This window comes from Danio rerio, chromosome 13, assembly GCF_049306965.1.
Source record: "Danio rerio strain Tuebingen ecotype United States chromosome 13, GRCz12tu, whole genome shotgun sequence".
NCBI classification, from domain to species: domain Eukaryota; kingdom Metazoa; phylum Chordata; class Actinopteri; order Cypriniformes; family Danionidae; genus Danio; species Danio rerio.
This window is the reverse complement of record NC_133188.1, coordinates 12247791-12270475: the sequence shown is the minus strand read 5'-3', so window position 1 is coordinate 12270475 and position 22685 is coordinate 12247791. Positions and strand designations below refer to the sequence as shown.

Below are 22685 nucleotides of genomic sequence, written 5' to 3'. Positions count from 1 at the left end.
CCATTAGCCCTGTTGGTAATATGGAGGATTTAGGCAAACACAGCAGCACGGCGATGTGTCTAAATATGAACGAACTCCAGGTTAAAGACAACGTCCTCCATTCTCCAATTTTCGTACTGCTCTTCTGACAAAAATGCATGCTGCAAACACAAACAGCTTTGCTGTATCGGCCCTGACAGGATTGTTGGGAAAAACATGCAATACACCCCATGGATCATGGAAACAAACACATACGACCCTTCATGAACAGCTAAATACGGTGTGCCCTGGGTCCTTGGACGCGGTCTCACCCAGTCATCAACATAGGGTCTCACAGCTTGGCACTGGCAGGTCTGTCTTGCCTTCGGAGGGCATGCGCAGTAATGAATAATTAAGAAGCCGGCTCATCTCATAGGATAAGAAAACTCCAATATGAATAATGATGAGAAACCAACACGCCATCTTTGCACTTGCAGTTCTGCGCTACGTTGATGATTGATCCCGCCCCAAAAATCATTTTAAACCCAGAAGACGAAAATAGCTGACAAAAGCTCAAAGTTATCTAGTTTTTCCCACAATTAAAGCTGAGAGGTGCTAACATTGTCTTAACTGATGCTCAACACACAAATCTGTTAAAATCTCAAAAACGTATGAGGATTTCTTTGCTTTAAACTATTTTAGTCACGCAAAGCTGTTGCAGATTGTGTTGTGTTATTAATGGGTTATATGCACAGAAGTGTTGATTAGCCACAGAAATCTTCTGGCGAAAGATTGATGTGACTATTTTCAGTTTCATGAGATCCCTTTTACAGCATCAATATTGTTGCTATTTTTTTAGGTTAATAATAAAACATCAGTAAATAGCGTTATTCTGCCAAGCCTGGTTTACTGAGGTGCAGTTGCTTTTATATTCACTTCACATTGGTTCCTTTTTAAACATTGGCAGTCTATTATGCACTCTCTATATTGTTTACCATCTACTCTAAATATTCGCTCGGAAATAGCATGTCAGTATGGCTTAGTAATAAGTGTACATCCTGCACCCTCGCTGGCCAACCACTACGCATACAGTAGTTACTTCAGGACAAATCGTGTGAGAGAGTGAGATCAGCGATCCTACATGCATGAAATATTACACATTGTGACAAGTTTTACTTGCTCACTACACAACAGATGTTACGGCTGTTGCCTGTCTCTGTTGTGCCTGTCTCTGCGCTTGCGTGCGTGTCATGACGTCACTCACTGTTTGTTTCCTAGAGTCCTCCTTTGCGCACCTGCAGCGAGTTGTGCTTATTGAATTTGGCTATAAATGCGGACCAACATTGAGTGGAGAGAAAGGAGACTTCACAGCCAGCCATCAAGCTTCTTTTATTTTCTTTAATTTACTGTTTTGTTTTCTTTAAGTCTTCCTTCGATCTAGTTTGTTAATTGTTGGGTTGTTTAGTCTTTGGTTAGGGTTATAAATGTGTTGGAGAACGTGAGTTATTGATTCTTTATTCATTCTTATTTAGTTGTGACACATGATTTCTTTGATTGTTTTGGTTGTAATAAATTTATTAATTTAGACAACTTAGTTCATGTGTCCTCTCTATGTTGCGTTCCCTTTATGAATTATTTTGTGTTGATAAAACAAAAAGGGTTTGTAACAACAGAAATTGTGCAAGATATACAGTTTTTCATTCAGAATTGTAGTATTATAAAGTACTATAAGGTTTTCTAACTGGCGAATGACATGATCTAATGGGTTTCTGTCATCTTTAAAGTGCACACTCATGATTTCAGGAGGCGTAGCTTTGGACAGCAGGAGAGGGACTGTATTTAAAAGATATTGTGCTAAATGTTAGCATTTAGGCAGATGCCTTACTGCTCCTTTAAAACATCTATAATAATTGTGAAGAGTAAAGCGGAATACTTCATGGATTTCACCTATAGCAGGCTATTTTTAGAATGTAACTCCTGCAATTAACGAGCAACAACTGTACAGGCATAGTAGAATATATACAATATTGTATGGATATTGTAGAATAAGTGGAGGGATTTTCTATTTTTTACTATTTTGTCTATTTTTTCTATTTTACATCCCTTTAAGAATAGTATTTGTGATTTTCAGTTTGTGCATAAATCTATATTGATACAGAAAAACAAAATCCCTGCTTGAGACACTGTATTTTAATCAAGCTGGTTTGTTGAGCCGTTCTTAAATTGCATTTGTCCTTAGCATGCCTCACCTTTGTCCGACAGTCTGCGTGGCTGTGCCCCAATGCAAATGCTCCTGCTGTCGTCCTCGTCCTCGGGAGGTCTGCTCAAGTCATCCCAAGCACACTTGGCACTCACCCCACTCAGGTTAGAGCCATCCGTCTCGATGCCCTTATCCACTCGTTCCTGCTTTGGATGAGCAATCAACACACGCACATATCAGCAGGGGAGAAGCGTGGCTGGACATGTGTCCGTCTCAGTGTATAGAGCAGAGGACTAACAGCAGGTGGAGGGGTCCAGTTTAAGAGGCCAGACTTAATTACAAATCCACCTTTTCAATGCTGAAGCTTCACTGTGTGAGTGTGCACAGTGTGAGTATATTTTCATTTTTGGGTGAACTATACCTTTAAATCACCAGGAATTAAAATTGTGTGTTACTTGAGAGATGTAAACTGTGTTAAGGGAGTAAAGGTGGCAAATATTTCAAGGAAAAGACCATTTTAGCTTGGATGAGGCACTATATCTAAACAGGCTATACTCTCAACCCTAAAGTGTACATTTGAAACTTTGTTTAAAGTACATAAGTAGTGTAAATTGCAAAACAAATTAAATATCCAATATTTAACTTAAAGAATGCAAATACTGCATTAGCTTAATAAGTTAAAATTATTCTCTGATATCTACATAGCAGGTTTATGACGTCAGTAAATTTAATATATATATATTTTATTCTCATGTTTTGATCCATAAAATAGCCCTAGAATCAGAAGGTCTATAACTGACCATATATGGATCATGTCATGAATATTACTGAGCTCAGCACTGACCTGCTTCTCTCGCAGACATACACACCATAGACTAAACAATATGTAGTATCCGTGACGTCACCCATGGGTTTCTGAAGAGCGCAAACAAAGCTAAAAGTGGGCATGGCCAATCAACGCCATTTTGTTCGGGCGTCATCCCACCAGGCGTGGGGATACCAAAAAGGGCAAAAATGACGGAGCTACAGACCCATGCTATCATTTTGCTTAGACAGTTTTTTCATTAGGAGAAACGTTAAACACTTCATTATACCTGCGACACGTTTGTGTTCTGACCACATGCGCTTGATTATCAATCAGATTCTGGAGTGCAAGTTCAAGTAATTATAAATGATAAATTATCCTTTATAAACAAATACATTTATAGATATGGAATATACAAGCATATAATAATTTCACTCACGTGGAAAATGGAGGCGACTTAAATGGTTTGAGCAGAATTAAGTGCACAGTAGTGCAACAATACAGTTAGCTCACGGTTCAATACATACCTCAGTTTTTTAACACGGTTTTTGGTTCGGTTCTCATGGCTTGACACATGTGTGTTTTTATTATTCAATAGGCAATAGGGACAGTAAGAGGTAAGGGAGAAAAAAATATAAACAGTTTATTGCAATACTTATTTTGTTTTACTTAAAAGCCAAGAAAAGTACACTAGTTCCTAGTGCATTGTATAAAAAAATTAACACTGAAATCTCACAGCTGCTGGTAGCCCATGTACAAACTGGGGAATCCTACATTTAGAAAATAAACATACATGTGAATTAAATAAGGATAAATTGGTCATTTTAAATAAACATATTTGTTCTTAGGTAAACATAAATAAACCATCCTAATTATCTCGGTGCTGAAAAAATGCGAGACTGTAGTCTGTAACACGGATCGAGTGCTTTTATAAAATGACAAAAGCCCACATCTCCAATCACCGAAAACGGCTGCAAATCTTAAGCAACAAACACCCGCACTGCCTTAGTTATTTTTATGTGTCTCTTGGAACCAGTTGGGTAGATTCAGCGAGGGAATTGTTGCTATTTGGAGGACTTTATTACCTTCTCTGCTATCCTGCCTACAGACAGTGATATTGCTGGGTGATGGCGCTGCAGATGTGCAGTCATGGTTATACGTGTAAAACAATGCTTGCGCACAGTTATTTTTTGTTTACCGTTTTCTCTTTTATTGGCATTATGCTTACCAGCATTTTCACTCCAGTTTAAATTTGTTTTCTATTCGTTTTTTGCTGTTGTTGTTGTTTTTCAATAAATATTCAATAAAAATATTTTTTAGAAAATTTAAACAAGGTAATACTGAAAAAGCTTAGTTTTTTTCTTAAAAAGTTACTAATATTAGTAGTAGTGGTAGAAGTAGCAGTAGTAGTGGTGATAGATTACCCTTGTCCAGTAGAATGTGCTCTATCTCTGTCCAATTTACATTTAAGTTAAAGCAAACTTTTATTCAGAAACAAAGACGCTGGCTATTTTATTTTTTTACATAATATAATGATAAACTATAATAATAACAAATCGCTTATGAAGTGATTCAGAAGCGCATTAAAATGCAAGAAAACGAGAAGCCTCGCCTTTTCCATGCAGTTTTAGATGTGAAATGTGAACGGCCTCTTATGCAGCCAACTCTGTTTTTATGACTGAATTCCACCAACATTTTTTGCACTATGAAAATCATAGGGCTGTAAGCTTAGGAACATCATTATAAGTATTTTTATCTGCGAATAAGCTATTCTTTTAGCACCATGCACACTACAAAAATCCTTACTTGCAAATGTGGATCAATGTCAAATATGGATTCTCCTCTTCTCATGTCAGTGATTAACCATGGACCTCCAGCACTGCAAACAAACCAGAAGAGAAATCAAACTTCATTTCTGAATAATGAAAAATAAGAACAGCACAAAGCATCCCAGCCAATTTGAGCTCCCTCGTGCCTTCTATAAAGCAACAGCATTCAAAATCCACTACTCTTATCTGCAATTTCCACAATGCCCCAGCACGAAAAAATAAATGTAGTAAGACACAAATGCAGTGCCCTAGACTGAATTCAACAACCTTTGTAAATATAAGCAAAGAAAGCTGTGTGTTGTTCAACCTTTTAATCTTTTGCTAAAAAATAGTAATAAAAAATGAAGACATTTGAGTTGGTTTTGGATGAAAGCAGAAGCTTTTTCTTAAAGCCATTTCAAATTATTTGTGGTGATGTAGGTTACATCAAATAGTCAATCTTGAGTCAACCAAATAACTTCTGCAATTCTCCAGCTGTGAATCTTTGGATATATTTTTGGTCTTTCATACCCTCCTCCTGACTGTGCATTGGGACGAAACACACTTCCTCCTTCAGGCTGATTACTGGAAATTCTTAAAGGGATAGTTCACGCAAAAATGAAAATTCATCATTTACTTGTCCAAAGCAGTCTGCGGTTGCTGGTTTTTATCTGTTAAACACAAACGATATACTGAAGAATGCTGGAAAGTTGCAACCACTGACTACCATAGTAAAAACAAACAAACACTATAAAAGTCAATGGTTTACAGTTTCCAACATTCTTTATTAAATCTTTTGTAAAACAAAACCGAAAAAATCTAACTGGTATGAAACAAGGATGAGTAAATGAATTGCTTTTCTAAATGCCTCAAAACATTATGCTATTCTGAGTCTGCCTCACACAGGTGAGTGGGCTTGACAAACCAACTGTAGAAAACTCACTCTTTCATATCTGACATATTTCCAGACACTTTCTTAAAATCACTCCACATCCCTATAAAACCATTATTCAATTCTGAGTTTGCCTCGCAAAGGTGAGTGGACTTGACAAACCACCTGTTTAAAATGCAAATCCAATTAGATTTACTTTATTTGGTAAATAAAGCAAGTTTGTCATACAATATATCTAGTAAAAGACAAACAAACGGCATTGTACATAAATCAGATGAACATTTTCACATTAGTCAATAATATTACTGAAATTAATAAAAAAAACTGAAGAAATATATATTTACTCAAGTAAATGAACAGAATTAATGATGGTCAAAAATCTGCGAGAAAACTGCGGAAAATCTGCATGGGTGGGCCTAGCCATCAGATAAGATGCTGAAATACAGCGTCAGTGTTCCTGACCTGTCAGCTGTTATACTGTACTAAGCAGCTCTTCAAAGCGCGCACACATACACACACACACACACATATACGCAATAGATCACTGCATTATAGAGCAAACTATATTACTGGTATGAAAAATTTCCAAAAAATTGCATGTTGATTAGAACCGCGAGCCGTTCCGGTTTCATTTAACTGGTTTGTGTTGTGTAGTATCTACCACATCATGCGTTTTTCTGTCATTTCAAAATGCCATTTTATTTTCTCTTTGTGCCACTTATTCAATGTGTTAGTGGGACCGTACGTGTGTGTCAAACATTTTGGTGAATTACACTTATTTGGGTTGGTTACATATTTGAAAAATCTGCGATGACAAGGCTCCATTTAAATGGCACAAGATGCCATCTAAAGGGTAAGAACAAGTAACTTGCAGATATTGTTTTTTCATTCCCATTAGATAGCATATTTTAAATAATCAGTCCTGGAGGTGGCGCTGATAGACATCAGTATTAGTTCAAAGACGTTAAGAGCAAGTAAATAGATCTAAAATACAGTTTCAAAGCTGTCCAAATGTGACTGTTCATATGCATTAAGCTGCTGACGAAGCATCCTCCTTACATACACGCAAGGCATAATGGGTAGTTTTGCGTTCTAAGAAAAAGGACTATCTGCACTGGGCACTCTTTTCTTTAACTCTTTCATGTTCAATGTTTACTTGTGAATGTCCCACAAATTGTGTTTTTTCACTACTAGTTTTCTTCAACCACAAATACCTCTTTTGCAAAACATTGTTCGGTATAAGGTTATATGTATAGTTAAGTATTTATTTTATATGTGGTCCTGTGACCATGACATTTTGCTCCTTTATGTCCACACATGTAGTGAAATGACAATAAATCTCAACTTGCCCTGATGTTTAAAATGGGCATTTTCTTATAGTTGCTTCCCACTTTTTGGAGCTCAACACTTTTTAAAAAATGTTAGGTTTTTTGACCAATAAGTTAAACAAAACACACATTATTTTGACAGCCTGCTTTGCTTACAGTATATTTACCAAGGGTGCCAATACTAATGATGTATTTTTCAATGTATAAATAGCAAATCTTCCTACTTCATGCATCCATAAATGCATTTCAAGCCAGAAGAGAGAGATAGAGAGAGAGAGAGAGAGAGAGAGAGAGAGAGAGAGAGAGAGAGAGAGAGAGAGAGACAAAGTAATACATCAAGGGCATTAATTTAGTTTCTCAGCTGGTTAAATTAGTCCTGCAGTTTCTTTAACCAGTTAAGCAGGAGCGTGTCCTTGGCCCGTCTCGTGTCTGGCTGTGGGATTACTCACATGTGCACTCCTCTCAGCAGGTCCAGAATGCCTTGACCGTTCCACTGCTGCGCTGCCTGCAGCTCCTCTGTGCAAACACCCACGATCTAATGAGCACAGAAGGAAAAAAAAACTTCATTTACATGCGTCACAAGGAGACACGCACATGGACAAGGACAAGGTTAATAAACGTAACATCAGAAATTGAACCTAGATTTTTCATCAGATTTTTGTAGATACATGCTGAACCAGAACCAATGGTATTTAGAGATTCTCAACAATTGTTAAGCCTCATTTAGCTACATCAACATGGGTTCATCTCTGCCCATATCAATTAAAAATGTTTTATTGTGTTCATGGCTGACAGATAATAATATATAAATACATAAAAATGAAACTGAATGAAACTGAAAAAAAAGATATTTACTCAGGTGAGGATCTTTTTTTTTTTTCAGTTTCATTCAGTTGCTAATGACACTACCACATCTTTTTCAAGAAAACAGCTGCTTTAGAACTTCAAATGTTCAACAACCTTACAGTTTTATATGTCTTAACAATAAAAATGAAAAAAAAAAAAAGATATCATCTTAGGTGAGGTTCGAACACGGGTCTAAGGCCATGGTAACCCAACGTGCTAATCACTGGACCACAATGGCGCTGCAATATTGAAGCGGCCGGAATGATACTTAACATTACCCTGCAGGATACATGGTGCTCATGGGGCTGCGAGACAATAAATAAGAAAAGCGGAGCTGCGGCAAAATAATGGATAAAAAGAGTGAGGATATAGTCAAATAAATAAATAAATAAATAAATAAATTTAAAAAAAGTGTGACTGCTGCTTTCTCCGTTCGCCATGCTGGAGAGGAACAGTCTGCGCAAAAGAAGCGCAGAGTTGATTTCATTGAATACAGCTCTTATCTGATTGGCTGATAGGTACGAGTAGTCCTGACTCTGGCAGGAAAGTCTCAAAAATACACACACACGTATCCAGGGGGAGTCATACGTGAAAGAGGATTTGCACATTCTCATTCAGGATGAACTCGCAAGTTTTAAACATTCAAAACTTTTTGTACACTCATACATTTGCAAATCGTGTTTTGCATTTGTGAAACGTATTTTAAGAAAATGTATTTTTATTTTGTGCACCTGAAAATTTTTTGTGAATATAAATAAATTTTACGCACGTGAATTTGGTTTTATGCACGTGAATTTGGCTACACATGTGTACATCGTGTCTTTTGCGTGAGTTTCTTTTGAGACTAATCTGGTTCCATATATCTGGACTAAGCTTTTGGTATTTTAATGATTTTGTATACTTATTTAAATGAATTCATTCATTTTTTCCATCCATGAATTTACAAATGCATGTTACGCAATGAATCATTTGCTGAATTCCATAAGAAAACATTGAATATAACCAGCTATGTGGATAGGCCTTCAATTGATTCAGTGGACAAAAGTAAAATGTATTATCCTTATTGAAAATGCTGACCTGAAGGAAGGAGACGTGGCCGAAGGGGGTCTGCACTGGGTGCATCTGAGGGTCCTCTGTGAGAAGCATGTGCTGGATTCGAGACTCGCTGTTGTCCAATGGACTGTGCCACGAAATGTGATCGCCGCTGCAGAATGTGTTTTCTGTTAGAAGGAAAACCCTGCGTGAGTGTTCTTTCTTTCTGCATACTTTCAAGAGAACAATATATTTCAGTTTATTTTAAGATCTAATAAAGGTATAAATATAATATAGATAGTCAACCGCTGTGGGAATATAAAGCAAATCTAAAGTATAGTGGAATATTGCTTTATCCCTTTAATCGAAGTATGTACACTAAATAAAGTCTGTACATGTGATTTCACATGCTCCTCATATGATTTGCAACTGAATTTTCTGCATTCATAGCAGGCCTCTATTATTGCATATGCAGGTTTCTTTTATTTCATTGTATTGGTTTTTCTCCCTCTATATGCATACAATGCATTTTAAATAAATACAATACGTGCACAACAATAAATGAATCATTTTACATGCATTTTATTTATACATTTTTATAATTATCGTCATTATGAATTAATCGCTGTCATAACTAACACCATTATTCTTTTGGCTAAAATGCTAACCTTTAAAACTCCAGACTAAATTGTTCCTTAAATCATTTTGGAATGTTTTTAGAATGCTGAAATACTAAAAATGTAACAATAACAGGCTACCGTGTACATACACATTGTGTTCACACAATTCTATAGATTTATAAAAAATTGCAAAGCTTTAGTCGTGTTGTTTTGTAACACAAAGGTACCACTCTTTCATGGACAACAAATTCAAGTAATTTCATTCATTTTAAACCAAGCACCTTTGCCATTAAAGTCCTTATTGTCCTTAACATTTCATTTACACCTAGTATTTACATTAAATGTGAGTAATGAACTTTAATACAATACCTTATATAAAATACTGGTAATATTCAAATATGATTCCTGAAATATTAATAAAATGTGCATTATTTGTCATAGTTCTTGTATTAAATTTAAATTTTACTTTTTAAATTAATTTTTAATTAATTTTTCATGTATTTTTCATTCAGTTTTTGAAAGCAGAACTGTACAATTATTGAAATAACACCATAAACTTTAAATCCAAGCACTGAAAAGGACCCATGTTTGTTTCTAATTACTTTTAAGGCCTTGAATTCATAGGTCTGAAATTCAAGTACTTTTAAGAAGCATGGGAACCCTGTGAACATCGACATGCATCAGTATTTTACTCATAGCCATAAAAATAGTAACAGGTAACCGTTTGATGCCATCTATGGAAAATGCACTACACATCTAAAATAATGCCCAGTAAGACTTTATTTTGATGGTCCCTATTGTACATTTTGTTGACCAAAAGTTGCATTGCAACTACAGTACATGCCAATAAATTCTCATTTAAGTATTAGTAGACTGTCAGCTTAATATCTGTTGATCCTGCTCTTTCAACAGACATTTAACTGACTTTAAGAAACTTACACTAACCCCAACCTAAAAGTCTACTTAAATTCTATTACTTAATAATTAAAATTAAAACTACTTGAACAAAATGCGTTAAAGAGACCATCAAAATAAAGCAATACAAAATGCCCACCCCATAGTAGAAAATGAATGTGATTTTTCTTTTTAAAGGCTACGTTTCAGTAATTTAGAAACTTATAATTATATTAATTATATGTTTTGCGTTATATTAGGACAAGCAAGTCTTAATATCCAGCGATAACAGTGTCAAGACTGAATAATGAACATTAAAAGGGTCACATTAGGGTTAGGTCACCCAAAAATGAAAATTATGTTATGGTTAACTGACCCTCAGGGGATTCTACAGTATGTGTACATACCATTCTTCTTTCTGTAAAATCCATTTAGAGTTATATTAAAAATAATCTTGGGCTTTTCAAGCTCTACAATGGTACCAGTCAGCTAATTTTAGCAAAAATTCCAATAAAGTACATCCTTCCATAATAAATACTGACTCAAATGGCTCCAGGGGGTGAATAAAGGTCTCCTGTAGCAAATCCATGCATATTTACAAGAAAAAATATCCATATTTAAAAATTGCAAACCATTTTGTGTAACTTCTGGCAAGCTTCAGGGGTCTTTATCTTTAGGTAAAGTTAGTGCCATTAGCTGCACAGAACTGTGTTTCGTTTCTCTCTTCACTGCACTTCTGTATTTAATTCAACTGCACATGAACTTCAAGCTCTGAACACTGAAAAATACAGACTTAAATGATTTTTAATAAAACCCTTACCTGAATTCAACTGAAAGAAGCAAGCCATATACACCCAAGATACCTTAAGGGTTTGTAAATCAAGGGATAACTTTCATTTTTTGGGTGAACTAACCCTTTCATTTAAAGATGATGACATAAATGTCTTATTTACTTTTAAACAGCTAAGAAAGGGCCAGAAAGAAACTAAATTACGGTGGTCTAGATGAAAGAAAACCCATTATAAGCATATCTAATGGGGAAAACAGATCCACATTTAAAGGAGCCCATTAAAAACAACTGCATTACTGGCAATCTGTTAAAGGAAGTAACTTAAAACAAAAAAACAGCCGCATTGTTTTGTGGTTACAGAATTAAAGCTTCAGGGAATTGTAAAAACGAGTCCTACCCCTTCATAGAGGGTGCAGGTACAGTACCTGATTGAAACACGTATCGAGCTAAGCCTTGCATGAGCTCAGCAGGCCAAGTTGGGGGTGCCGTCTCTCCTGCTTCTCTCTTCAGACGAAACGTGAGCTCAAAACCAAAACCACTTGGGCCTTCTAGACCTGTAAATCTACACAGAAGCAGAACACATATATAAACAGACCTCTTTGTGCAAAAACTAGACAATATTCTGTTTAAAGCTAAAGATAAATACTGTGGAGATCAAAACTATTGAACACCATCCACAATTTTGAGGTCACTTATTTGTCCTAGTTAAAGTTATGCTAAGAGCAGTTTCTTTTTCAAGTGTACGTCATGTGACACACATACTGAGAAACCCTCTGACAGCAGAATATCCAGATGAAGTACAAAGGGACGACTTTTTAAGCAAGGGGTGTCGATACTGGAGAGTCCGTGTCCTGCAGATTTTAGCTCCAACTTGCCTCAACACACCTGCACGGATGTTTCTAGAAAGCCAAGTATGAGCTTGGGTAGCTAGCTCAGGTATGCCTGATTGAGGTTGGAACTATGCAGGACACCAGCTGTCCAGGACTGAGTTTGGGCACCCCTGCTTTAAGCCACTGCAAGAAAAGTCTATAGCTCTGCGGTTTCTAAAATATTCGATCTTTACAATGTCACTAACGCATTCAAGGTCCCCGTAAAAACTGGTTGTCTGTGAAAAACAAATGCAGGAGAGGACAGGAAAAGTCATAGAATCTTAATAGGCAACAATCCAGCAGGAAATACTTGGTAATAGGGGTGTAACGATACACTCAGCTCACGATACGATGTGTATCACGATATAACGTTCACGATTCGATATGGATCACAATATTTGGAATAATAATTGAAAATTTAACTGAAATGCAAATTTTACCAAGTAAACTATTTTTTATGTATTTCTTTTGTTTCAACTTGTTAAACTGAACCTTCTTTAATAAAATAAATTATCAGGCCTGTCTCTGGAAAATAAAACAATTTAAAAACTTCTTAAAAATATTATTAAAATGACAGAGACAAAATTAAGGAACTATTTAAGTAAAGGTGCAAAAAAAATAAGCTTTCTATTCAATTGAATATAACAGTAAGAGCTTAAGGCTTTGCTTGGTCACTTGCGTTTTTTGTGTGTGCAAAAAAAATCCATATTTCCAGGTAATCAGCAGTTCTATAAAATAATCATTAACTGATGTGTATCTGTCTAAGAGGTTTTTATGGATGGCTGTCTTCGTGTTGGGCATGATGAGTGACAGGGTGGTCGTCTTTTCATTACACAGGACAGTCGTGGCTCTTTTCAGCAGTTTAGGCAGGTTTACTATTTCTTCGGCGTCGCTGATGTTGGCGCTATCAAGTATGTCATGTTGACGTGCATTTTTGTGGACCTCTGTTCTCAAAAGAGTTCATGCTCGTCGTAATCATAACTCCAAAATGCGATATGATTGTTTAAATAATGTGTACGTTTTCGGTTTTATTTCCACTGCTGTTCATACTTCCCATGCGGCTCCTGAACGATCACTCTGTTCCACAAACTTAATGTTTACTTTATTACCTGTTCGTCACAACTGAAGAAAATAAATTAAACAGGTCTGTCTCTGGAAAATAAAACAATTTATAAACTTCTTAAAAATATTATTGAAATGACAGAGACAAAATTAAGGAACAATTTAAGTAAAGGTGCAAAAAAAAAAAAAAGCTTTCTATTCAATTGAATTTAACAGTAAGAGCTTAAGGCTTTGCTTGGTCACTTGCGTTTTTTGTGTGTGCAAAAAAAAATCCACATTTCCAGGTATTTAATTCATATTTAATTAAATTCATTTAGAGATATCTCTAATTACAATTGTGACTAGTCAAAACTCATTTAGAGATATCTGCAAATATTTTTCAATGGAAGTCAATGGATGAATATGACTAGTCATAATATATTTGCAGATATCTCCAATCTGATTTCGTACTAATACAATTGTAATTGCAGATATCTCTAATTGTCATTCTGACTAGTCGAATTATAATTATGACTAGTCAAAATATAATTAGAGAAATCTCTAAATATATTTATGGATAGTCAGAACAAAGGTTTAAATGCTAAAACGGCTTGCCATACGCGCGCGTCTATCATCCGCCCTCTGTAGTAACCGCTCACGGTCAGCTGATGATATTTTAGGGTGAATTGTACCTTATAAATACAGTATGTGACTCTTTCAACTCCATTAGAAGGTATCCATGTCGCTGTGCAAAGTATGTAAATCACTGTGAAGACTTTAAAACTTCGGCTATGTTTGACCCAGTATGCGTGTCAAAAAGAGGACAAGTCTAAAGCAATGACTGTACAACCGAAATGTTGCCAGACGTCTGATTTTGAGTGGATGGCCCATCCTCTATTTCAGCTCCACTCATCTTGGTCTGCTAACATTACTGCTGCTGCAATCTGAACTCACGTGCGACAGCAGGTGGAACGTAGCTCACGTGCAAACAGCTCAACTAATAAGAGAAAACGGACGTCATATCGTAATCAAATCGTCATAACGCCACGATGTATATTGTGACATTTTTGCATCGCAATAAATTGTACAACGATAAATCGTTACACCCCTACTTGGTAACAAATGTATGGCTAATGAAATCACTGCAGTGTAGTAGTGAGGGACTACAGTGACGTCCTGTGAGAGAGAATGACGTCCAGTGTAAGACTAGTGATATCCTGTGTGAGACTAATGATGTCTTTTGTGAGAGACTACTGACATCCTATAAGAGACTATTGATGTCATGCGAGTGACTAGTGATGTCCTGTGTAAGAGACTACTGATGTCCTATAAGAGACTAGTGATGTCCTGTGAGGGACTAGTGATGTTCTGTGAGAGACTTGTAACCGCTGTTATCTTTCATGCCACAATTATTGTTGCTGTCTAATGGCGAGTTCAGATTGCATGATTTTCAAAGTAGTCGTGTCACATGTTTTTTTTTACACTGCATGACTATCTGGGGTAGCGTTTCATTGCTGCTTTGTTTACACTGTGGGATAAATTGGCAACAGGGGGTTTCACACTGCATGACTAGGAAGTAGGATCGACTAGAAGAATCGCCAAACAACTTTGTCTTGGCCCGAAAACTACGACGCTTACAACCAAACACAAAAAACAATGTGAGGTAACATAAAATATCTTTTGTTATAACACAATGAGAAAGAAGCCCTCAGTAGGGTAGAAAATGTACCTATTCCGCTCACCAGGGGCCTCATGTATCAACGCTGCATACGCACAAAAACCATGCGTACGCAAGGATTCACGCTCATGTTTGCATTTACTAACGATGAAATGAACGTTAGATTGTGCGTTGGTCCACGCCAACTTTATGCCTGGCGTATGTGCAATTCTTGTGTGTGTTTGTTTTATTTCCATTGGCGACTCCTAGAGGCAATTATGTTAAATTGCACACTAAAAAGTTTCTTTGAGCCGTGCAATGGCAGATGTATGGAACAAGATCGTTCATCTGAAGACGAATTTGCATCCTTGAGTCAGAAACATTTCCATTCAATAATGTGCAAATTATATATTATGCTTAAATGTGCCTAACATAATACAAACACTTGATAATGATTTCTACTCGTCTTCCTCGTAATGAAGAGTAGGCAAAATGTGATATGTAGTTGGGGGAAAAAAGAATGAGTTCATCAGACGCTGGATTCGAACCAGGTTCACGCTTGAACGTGTCAAAACATGTTGCGATGCGCTTTATGAGCTACGCCATTCACAATGCTATTGACGCTACACAATTTTACACCTTTACATTAGACCATCTTTTTTAATTCACTCACAGTGCGATGTTCAGACCCTACTGTGTTAACCGCATCAGCTAAACTCTCCCACTCTATTTTTTTTTTGTTATTAATTCGAGGACAAACTTGCAAATAACACCGTTTTTCTCCGCTGTACCTCCCAAAGGAGCTTCTCCAATTCACATTCTGTTCAAAGTTTCTCTTCTTGCTTGCTTTTGCTGTTGCTTTTTCATTTGGTTTTGCTAAAGTAGAGTCATTAGCATATTCATACGGGGGAGGAGGAGGCAGGGAGGTTTTTTTTGCTCATGCACTCAATTTCACGTTAATTCAAATGTACAAAGAGAATATGCGTGGGATTCTTACATTATGTTACAATTCATACATTTAAATTTTTAACAGCGTGCGCACATTTACAGCTTTGTCCGTACGCCATGTTTTAGTATGATTTCAATGCAAGTCTTCGTACATGAGGCCTCTGGCCTTTGAAGGGAGTTAGCAAATTCTCCTTAACTTTTTTTTTCGACCCAATCGTTATATAGCTCGAGCGCTCCTGCCAAATTTACACTAGTTTTTCCCCCATTTCTTGGGTCCAAATTGACTGAGAAGAAGCAATTTTAAGTTCTACCCCAACGTCCTGCTGGCTTGCAGAGACCCATACAAGTGGATGCTGCTCTCTCATTGTCGGTAATCGCCGATGTTATTTTCAGTCGAAACTCATTTTACACGGTATGATTTGAATCGGCGACAGCTCCAGATATTTAGCGTGCCAAATTTCTCACAGGTGTCGGCGACTCATCAGCGATTATCTCAGATAGCGTCTTGGATAGTTCACACTGTGTGATTGTTACTCGCGTGAACGAGCAGCTATTTGCCTGTGATTTCAGGAATTTGTCTGCGATTGCTCAAAACCTGTGGGTGAGTCAAAATCGGGGCTGAAATCATGCAGTCTGAACTCTGCATAAGTCAGATCTTAATAAATGGCTGTTAAAACATGAAGCCTTTTGGATTTCCACTCTAGATGGGTTGTCTCCAAGAGGTTTAAATAAGGAATCTGATATACTTTATATATATTATATATGATATACTATATAATGTTTATTCAGTTGTTTGGGTAAAAGTTTTCTGGCTATGTTTTGTTGCTTTTTTTGTTGTATTTGGATTGATTTATTTTTGTATTTTTATTTTGAATGTGTAAGTTGTGTAATGTACTAATGTGCATTTTTCTATTTTTTTGTGGTAAGATTACGTATGAGATCAACTGATCCAGAAGTATATGGGACATTCTACCAGAAACATACATTATCTGTCCCAGAAATAAAAACATAAATGCAGTAAATAAACAGTATTTCATCCCAAAAATGTCTAAAATGGAGTGATGGTTGATTTCTGGGGTTGAATTCTGTAAAGGAACATGTCTTCATTTGTTTCTTCATTTAAAACACTTTACATTGTAAACTCTGTCATTGTCATTCTCCTCAGCCAAGTTGTTTCTACAGCTTTAATAGTTTTGTTTAGCTATAAACTGCAATTTAGAAGAACAATACTTCACTTATGAATACTTCATAAGTTTAAGTTGTTATCATTTACATTGATTGATCTAATAAAAACATGAAGTTATAAATAGGTTCTACAAATAAATGCTACAAATATATAACAAACAAATTTACAATTGTCCACATGTTTCTGTGTCCTGTCACATTTGCATTAAATTTAACATAAAATGCTTGCATTAAAACGGTCGTGCCGAACTGAGTCTGGTTCTCTCAAAGTTTTTTTCTTCACTCTCCTATTGGTGAATTTTTTTTCCCTCTCCGCTGTCGCCACTGGCTTGCATGGTTCAGGATCTGAAAAGCTACTCATCGATGAATTTGCTCTTCAGTGTTTGGACTCTCAATAATGACTTCAAACCACACTGAACTGAGCTAAACTGAACTGAACTTAAACACTAAAAACTGAACTACCCTGATCCAGTTGCTATGACCATTTATGTGAAGCTGCTTTGACACAATCTACATTGTAAAAGCGCTATACAAATAAAGCTAAATTGAATTGAATAAAACTTTTTTTAAGGCTAAGACTCAGAAGTGACATCATTTGATAAATAAGAAGCTGACGGAGATCAAGGATGTGTTCTATCCACTCAAGTTGATTTTATGTTTGTTTTTGTATGATTTTTTTTTTTTTTTGAGAACGACAAGCGTAGGTCAGGCCCTGTTGCGTTTTTATAAGTGAAAATGGTTTCTGGGAGAATGCCCCGAATAAAAGGAGCAACATGCTGTGATGAATACAGTCTGATGAAAAGACCATGTGCTCAAAACGTTACATGCATTGTGCTAGCCTTCTTCATTTAATAAATTGGTATTTTTGGATCTTTGGTGTTGCAGCCTTGTTTATTATATTTTTGCTGTCCAGTTCTGATCATGGTTTTCCTCAAAATAAAGGTCTTTTTTGTTGAAGTGCCTTGGCTCTTTTGAAAAATACTGTTTCACTATCATGGTTTAGAACCACAAGGTCTTACATTTAGAAAATTTTTGATTTTTTTTTTTTTTTAAATATGAAGTGTTTTATGAATTGTTTTCTAAGTTTGATCTCCACTTTCAGGTAAATAACAACATGGCTTGAACTAGACTAGCTGTCCTGTTGTAACAAAACAACACTGTAAGGTCATGACCTGTTATAATATGACATTCTTACTCGTGAACTCTGTTGTCTCCATACAAGTCACTGAGACCCAGGCTGACATAGTGCCAATGTTCTGGTACGTCTTGTCCAGGACATCCCACGTTTCTGTACATACTAATGTAATCCAGAGGATCTGGACCACCTAACCTGAAAGGAGGATTTTGAGAGAAAAGGGTGATATATTGAGATGGAGAAAAGGTTCACTGGAAAATTTGTTTTCTGCCTAGAAGTACTTCTTCCTTTCAGGCTAGAAAGGAAAACTATAATCTGTGAAACTATTCTGCAAGCTATATTCAATTATTTTGCTGCTTTAATGCGCACATAACAAGCAACGACATGACATTTGAATGTTTCAGGCGTCTCACCAATACTTCACAATGGCTGTGACTTGCAGCGGGTTCGCCTGGTCGGGATACAGACGTCTGCATTCCCCATAAATGGCCTGCAATCCCGGGGGAAAGATCGAGGCGAGGCCGAGGTGTGCTGCTGCTCCGCTGCTAGGCCGCATCTCATCCATCCCCGCACGGCCGCGCCAAACAGGGAAAAGTTCTCGAAAAGCAAGAAAATGTGTTGTTCTTTTCAACTTCCGTATTGGAAAAGGCGATAAAGTCACCGGTGCTGGAAAACGCTTTGTTACACTTTCGCCCCCTCAGTGAAGCCCCTGTTGCAGTTTTTCCTCTGTGGTTTGATGTCCAGAAAAGGGACGTTGCTACTGTGACTGACACATCATCCACTCAATGAGAATTGCCGTTAGAAAGGAACGATGTGAGAGCGGCGATGTGATTGGACGAATGTTTTGCGGAGTTTCTTGTTGATCCATGTGTAGGCGGGACTCTGTGGCATCCATAACAAAAATGCCATCAACATGAATCAACTCATATTGTGTTTATTTAGTATTAATTTACGATATTTTTGAAATTATTTTGTTTTCATAATGCTTCTTAAAAATGAATTTATTTTATTACAATGTACCAATATTATATTTCCATAGACAGAACCATTTGTGGAAGTTCATAGAAATAGAAATGGTGGAAGTTTAGTTTTAGCCCATTCTAAAATAAATAAAAATTAAACGTGCCATTTTCAAATTTCTTTCAAACTTTTTAATTACTTTAATTAGTGTCTTGTTTATTTTCTCCTGCTAACTACATTTTTAATTCAAATTTATATATTCCTACTTGTACACACCATGCATTAAAATATCATATATTTTATAGACTTTTTCTAATTCCCCATCTTTAACATTTGTCACATATTTCTTTCTTACTATTACCAACTTTTTATTTATCTTTTTTATATTTTATATTAAGATTTATAAATATTGCCATTTGTTCCTACCCTATTTCCTGTGTTTTTTACTATATTTTATTTATTTTTCAATGTACGTTTTTCATGTTTTCGTTTTGCCCAATTTTTTTTTATTTTAATTTTTTACATTTTCAATAGATTTACGCACGCAATCTAATTTTAAATAATACTTCTCAGCTTTTGTATGTGGTTTAATCAATGGGGGTTTAATACGCCAGAGATTTCATTAATATATTAGTTTTCCATTAAAAACACTAATGTTTATTGCCACCTGCTGGACATTTGCTGCATTTTATTCGGTCTGTTTGTTTGTTTATTTATTTATTTGTTTGTTTATTTGTTTATTTTTGATTGTAAATGCAATGGACCTTGTTCTCCATTATATCCTAAAACTGATATTTTGTTGGTTTGAGATTTACAACAAAGCAGATCGCGTTGCTTGACATTGTTTTCTTTTTAAATATACTTATTGTAAAATAAGACAAAAGCTTCTTGGTATTTGGATACCAAAAACGTGTTCTGTGTTTCATTTCAAGTTTTACACATAAAAAACAGTCGTGTCATGACATGGTAGGTGCTGCAGGCCTACTTTAGTTTTCATTTTCATTTTTACTATTACTGTATGTCTATCTGTATGTCTATCTGAGTAATGAACACTTCATTGCTCAGTCAGATGCAGCAGTAAAATCTTTCCATTCCGTTGAAAGATTTCCATTCCGTTGAACTTAAATTAATTATAAAACAAACATGTTAATAAGTACAGTGAAATCTACAAATATGTTAGGTAGGCTACTTATATTTCTTCAATATTTATTAGCAGGATTTTATTTCTTGTTGAATGAACAAAAAAAGTAAAATACAGCAATGTTTTGTATATTTACAACTTTGATAAAAAAAAATTTACACTTCTGATTGTGCCAGTAAGAGTAACTGTAATATGCGTAGTACTGCAAGGCTTAGCAGACGTTGGCTTCTTACAAAATACATCTCTCCCTCAAACAATGCAAAAGTCTTTAATGCAGGGCATGGTCGTGGCTAAAATCCCCTTTGACCCTTGGCCCCTTCATGCCAGAACTGGATTTCTGACATGATATCTGTTATTCAGATGGAGAGACTCAGATTTTTAAGGACTGGCTTCATAAGAAAATCTTTGGCTACTCTGCGTTAATTTCTTGATTTATTTGACAAATTTATTTCTCAAGTTCAATCCAGTGACCCCTGTGAGGTTTAAGTTATATACCGTTTCTTGTTTTGATTGTTTGTTACATAACATGTTTTTTTTTTTTTGTAGTCTCTTTTCCTTTTTGTTTTCCTTTATAGTGTCCTTTGTCAGTCTATATCAGCCAATGTTTGTTGTTGTTGTTGTTGTGTGTGTGTGTGTGTATATATATATACACACACACACAGTTGAAGTCAGAATTATTAGCCCCCTTGAATTATTAGAGCGCTTGTTTATTTTTTTCCCCAATTTCTGTTTAACGAAGAGCAGATTTTTTTCAACACATTTCTAAACATAATAGTTTTAATAACTCATTTCTAATAATTTATTTATTTTATCTTTGCCATGATGACAGTAAATTATATTTGACTAGATATTTTTCAACACACTTCTATACAGCTTAAAGTGACATTTAAAGGCCGAACTAGGTTAATTAGGTTAACTAGGCGGGTGAGGGTAATTAGGCAAGTTATTGTATAATGAGTTCTGGGGCTAATAATTTTGACCTTAAAATGTTTTTTTTTTATTAAAAAATTAAAAATTTTCTAGCCGAAATAAAACATATACGACTTTCTCCAGAAGAAAAATATTCTCAGACTTACTGTGAAAATGTCCTTGCTCTGTTAAACATCAGTTGGGAAATATTAAAAAAAAGAAGAAAAAAAATTCAAAAGGGGGCTAAAAGTTCTGACTTCAACTGTATATATATAAGGTAAATATATAAGGTAAATATGTCGAAGTCATATATATATAACTGTTAGCTATTATGAGCTAATATTCAGCTTCATAATTTTATAACTAATATTCAGATTTATTGTCTTGTAACTCCCTTTAGTGCAATTTAAAATATATTAAAACAATAATAAATCATATGAGACAAAGTAAAACATAAATATTAGGACATTTCATTAATAAATGATTGCTATTATTTAAAAAAAGTTATTAATATATTGATTTACCTCCCAAAATAAAATAACCAGAACAATCTGTTGTGTCTCTTATGTATGTTTTCTGCTTTAAATTGTACTTTCCTGCTTAAACCGAACCCTGAATTATCATGCCAGTGGGGTTTTATTTATATTAATTTATATATTTCATTAATTCATTAATATAACCAACAAGCCTATTTTATCCAAAAGTACGTCAGTTGAGCCTTTCACTATTATTTATCAACACACACACAAATTACACACAGGACATCATCAGGAGCATTTAAAGTACCACCATTTTCTATGTGAATGAAAAAAACTCATTCAGGAAATCTTCCTCTGCCGAATGTTTCTCCAAAACAAGAGCTTGTGTCTCCTTGTAAAGTGCAGTGAAGCGCAGAGGAAAGGCTTGGGCTTCTTTTGGGAAACTCCAGAGGGTGTTGAGTGTGAACCGGGAGCCTCCAGACTTCATGAAAGAGGATCCGAAGCAGGCTTATTGCACTTACTCCAATACAGCTGTGAGGATCTGCTGTCAGAACGGGGCTTTTTTACTGTGAGGAGACCCTTGTGTGCAGTGGGGAACAGCAATACAGGATGGAGACAGAGGTGCTGAAGAGGATATTGTAAGAAAAAAATCGGAGGAAGAAAAAAATCCTACACTTTAAGACAAGTTAGTTTTGAATTATGATTAATGCTGTGTTTTGGGAAAATGTACAGTGAGAAACATGTAAAGATTAAGTAAACTTTTTAATGTAAGTTTTGTTTTTATAGTGTGACTTTAATTTAGCTCTACTGCAAAAAAAATTAAGGGGATAAAAACTAATAATGCTATATAGTGGTTATAAAGTAAGTATGTAAGGATAAAAATATATGACATCTCAATCAGAATAATTATGATTTGTGATATAAAACTATGATGAAATAGACAGAGGAAATAGAAAAGCATTTTTACTTAAAAAAAACTAAGAAAAATTTCAGAAAAAAAAAAATCACAGTTATTGCAATAAAAACCGTAAAGTATATAATGTGATATGTGATTGTACAAAAATAATTAATGTAATTTATTAAAGGATTTAACAAAAGTAATATGAATAGAAAAATTATGTAAGCATTGCTCAAAAGCACAAGTTTCACTTTAAAAAAACGAGTTTAACGAACAAACTACAAGATAAA

General features: G+C 35.5%; 1 protein-coding gene across 4 annotated transcripts in view; it reads right to left on the bottom strand.

Annotated features, from left to right (window-relative positions):
* Positions 1–18784, bottom strand: part of sufu (suppressor of fused homolog (Drosophila)) — a 40349-nt gene extending 21565 nt beyond the window's left edge. For 2 of the 4 annotated variants that reach the window (XM_073919101.1, XM_073919102.1), the window contains exons 1-7: positions 18422–18784; positions 18069–18203; positions 11599–11735; positions 8915–9057; positions 7441–7526; positions 4770–4842; positions 2208–2361 (exon numbers count right to left, since the gene is read on the bottom strand). In XM_073919101.1, the coding sequence (XP_073775202.1) occupies positions 2208–2361; positions 4770–4842; positions 7441–7526; positions 8915–9057; positions 11599–11735; positions 18069–18203; positions 18422–18573 (880 nt within the window). In that variant the 5' untranslated portion in view covers positions 18574–18784. 4 annotated transcript variants of the gene reach the window in all.
* Between the last annotated feature and the right edge of the window lie 3901 nt (positions 18785–22685).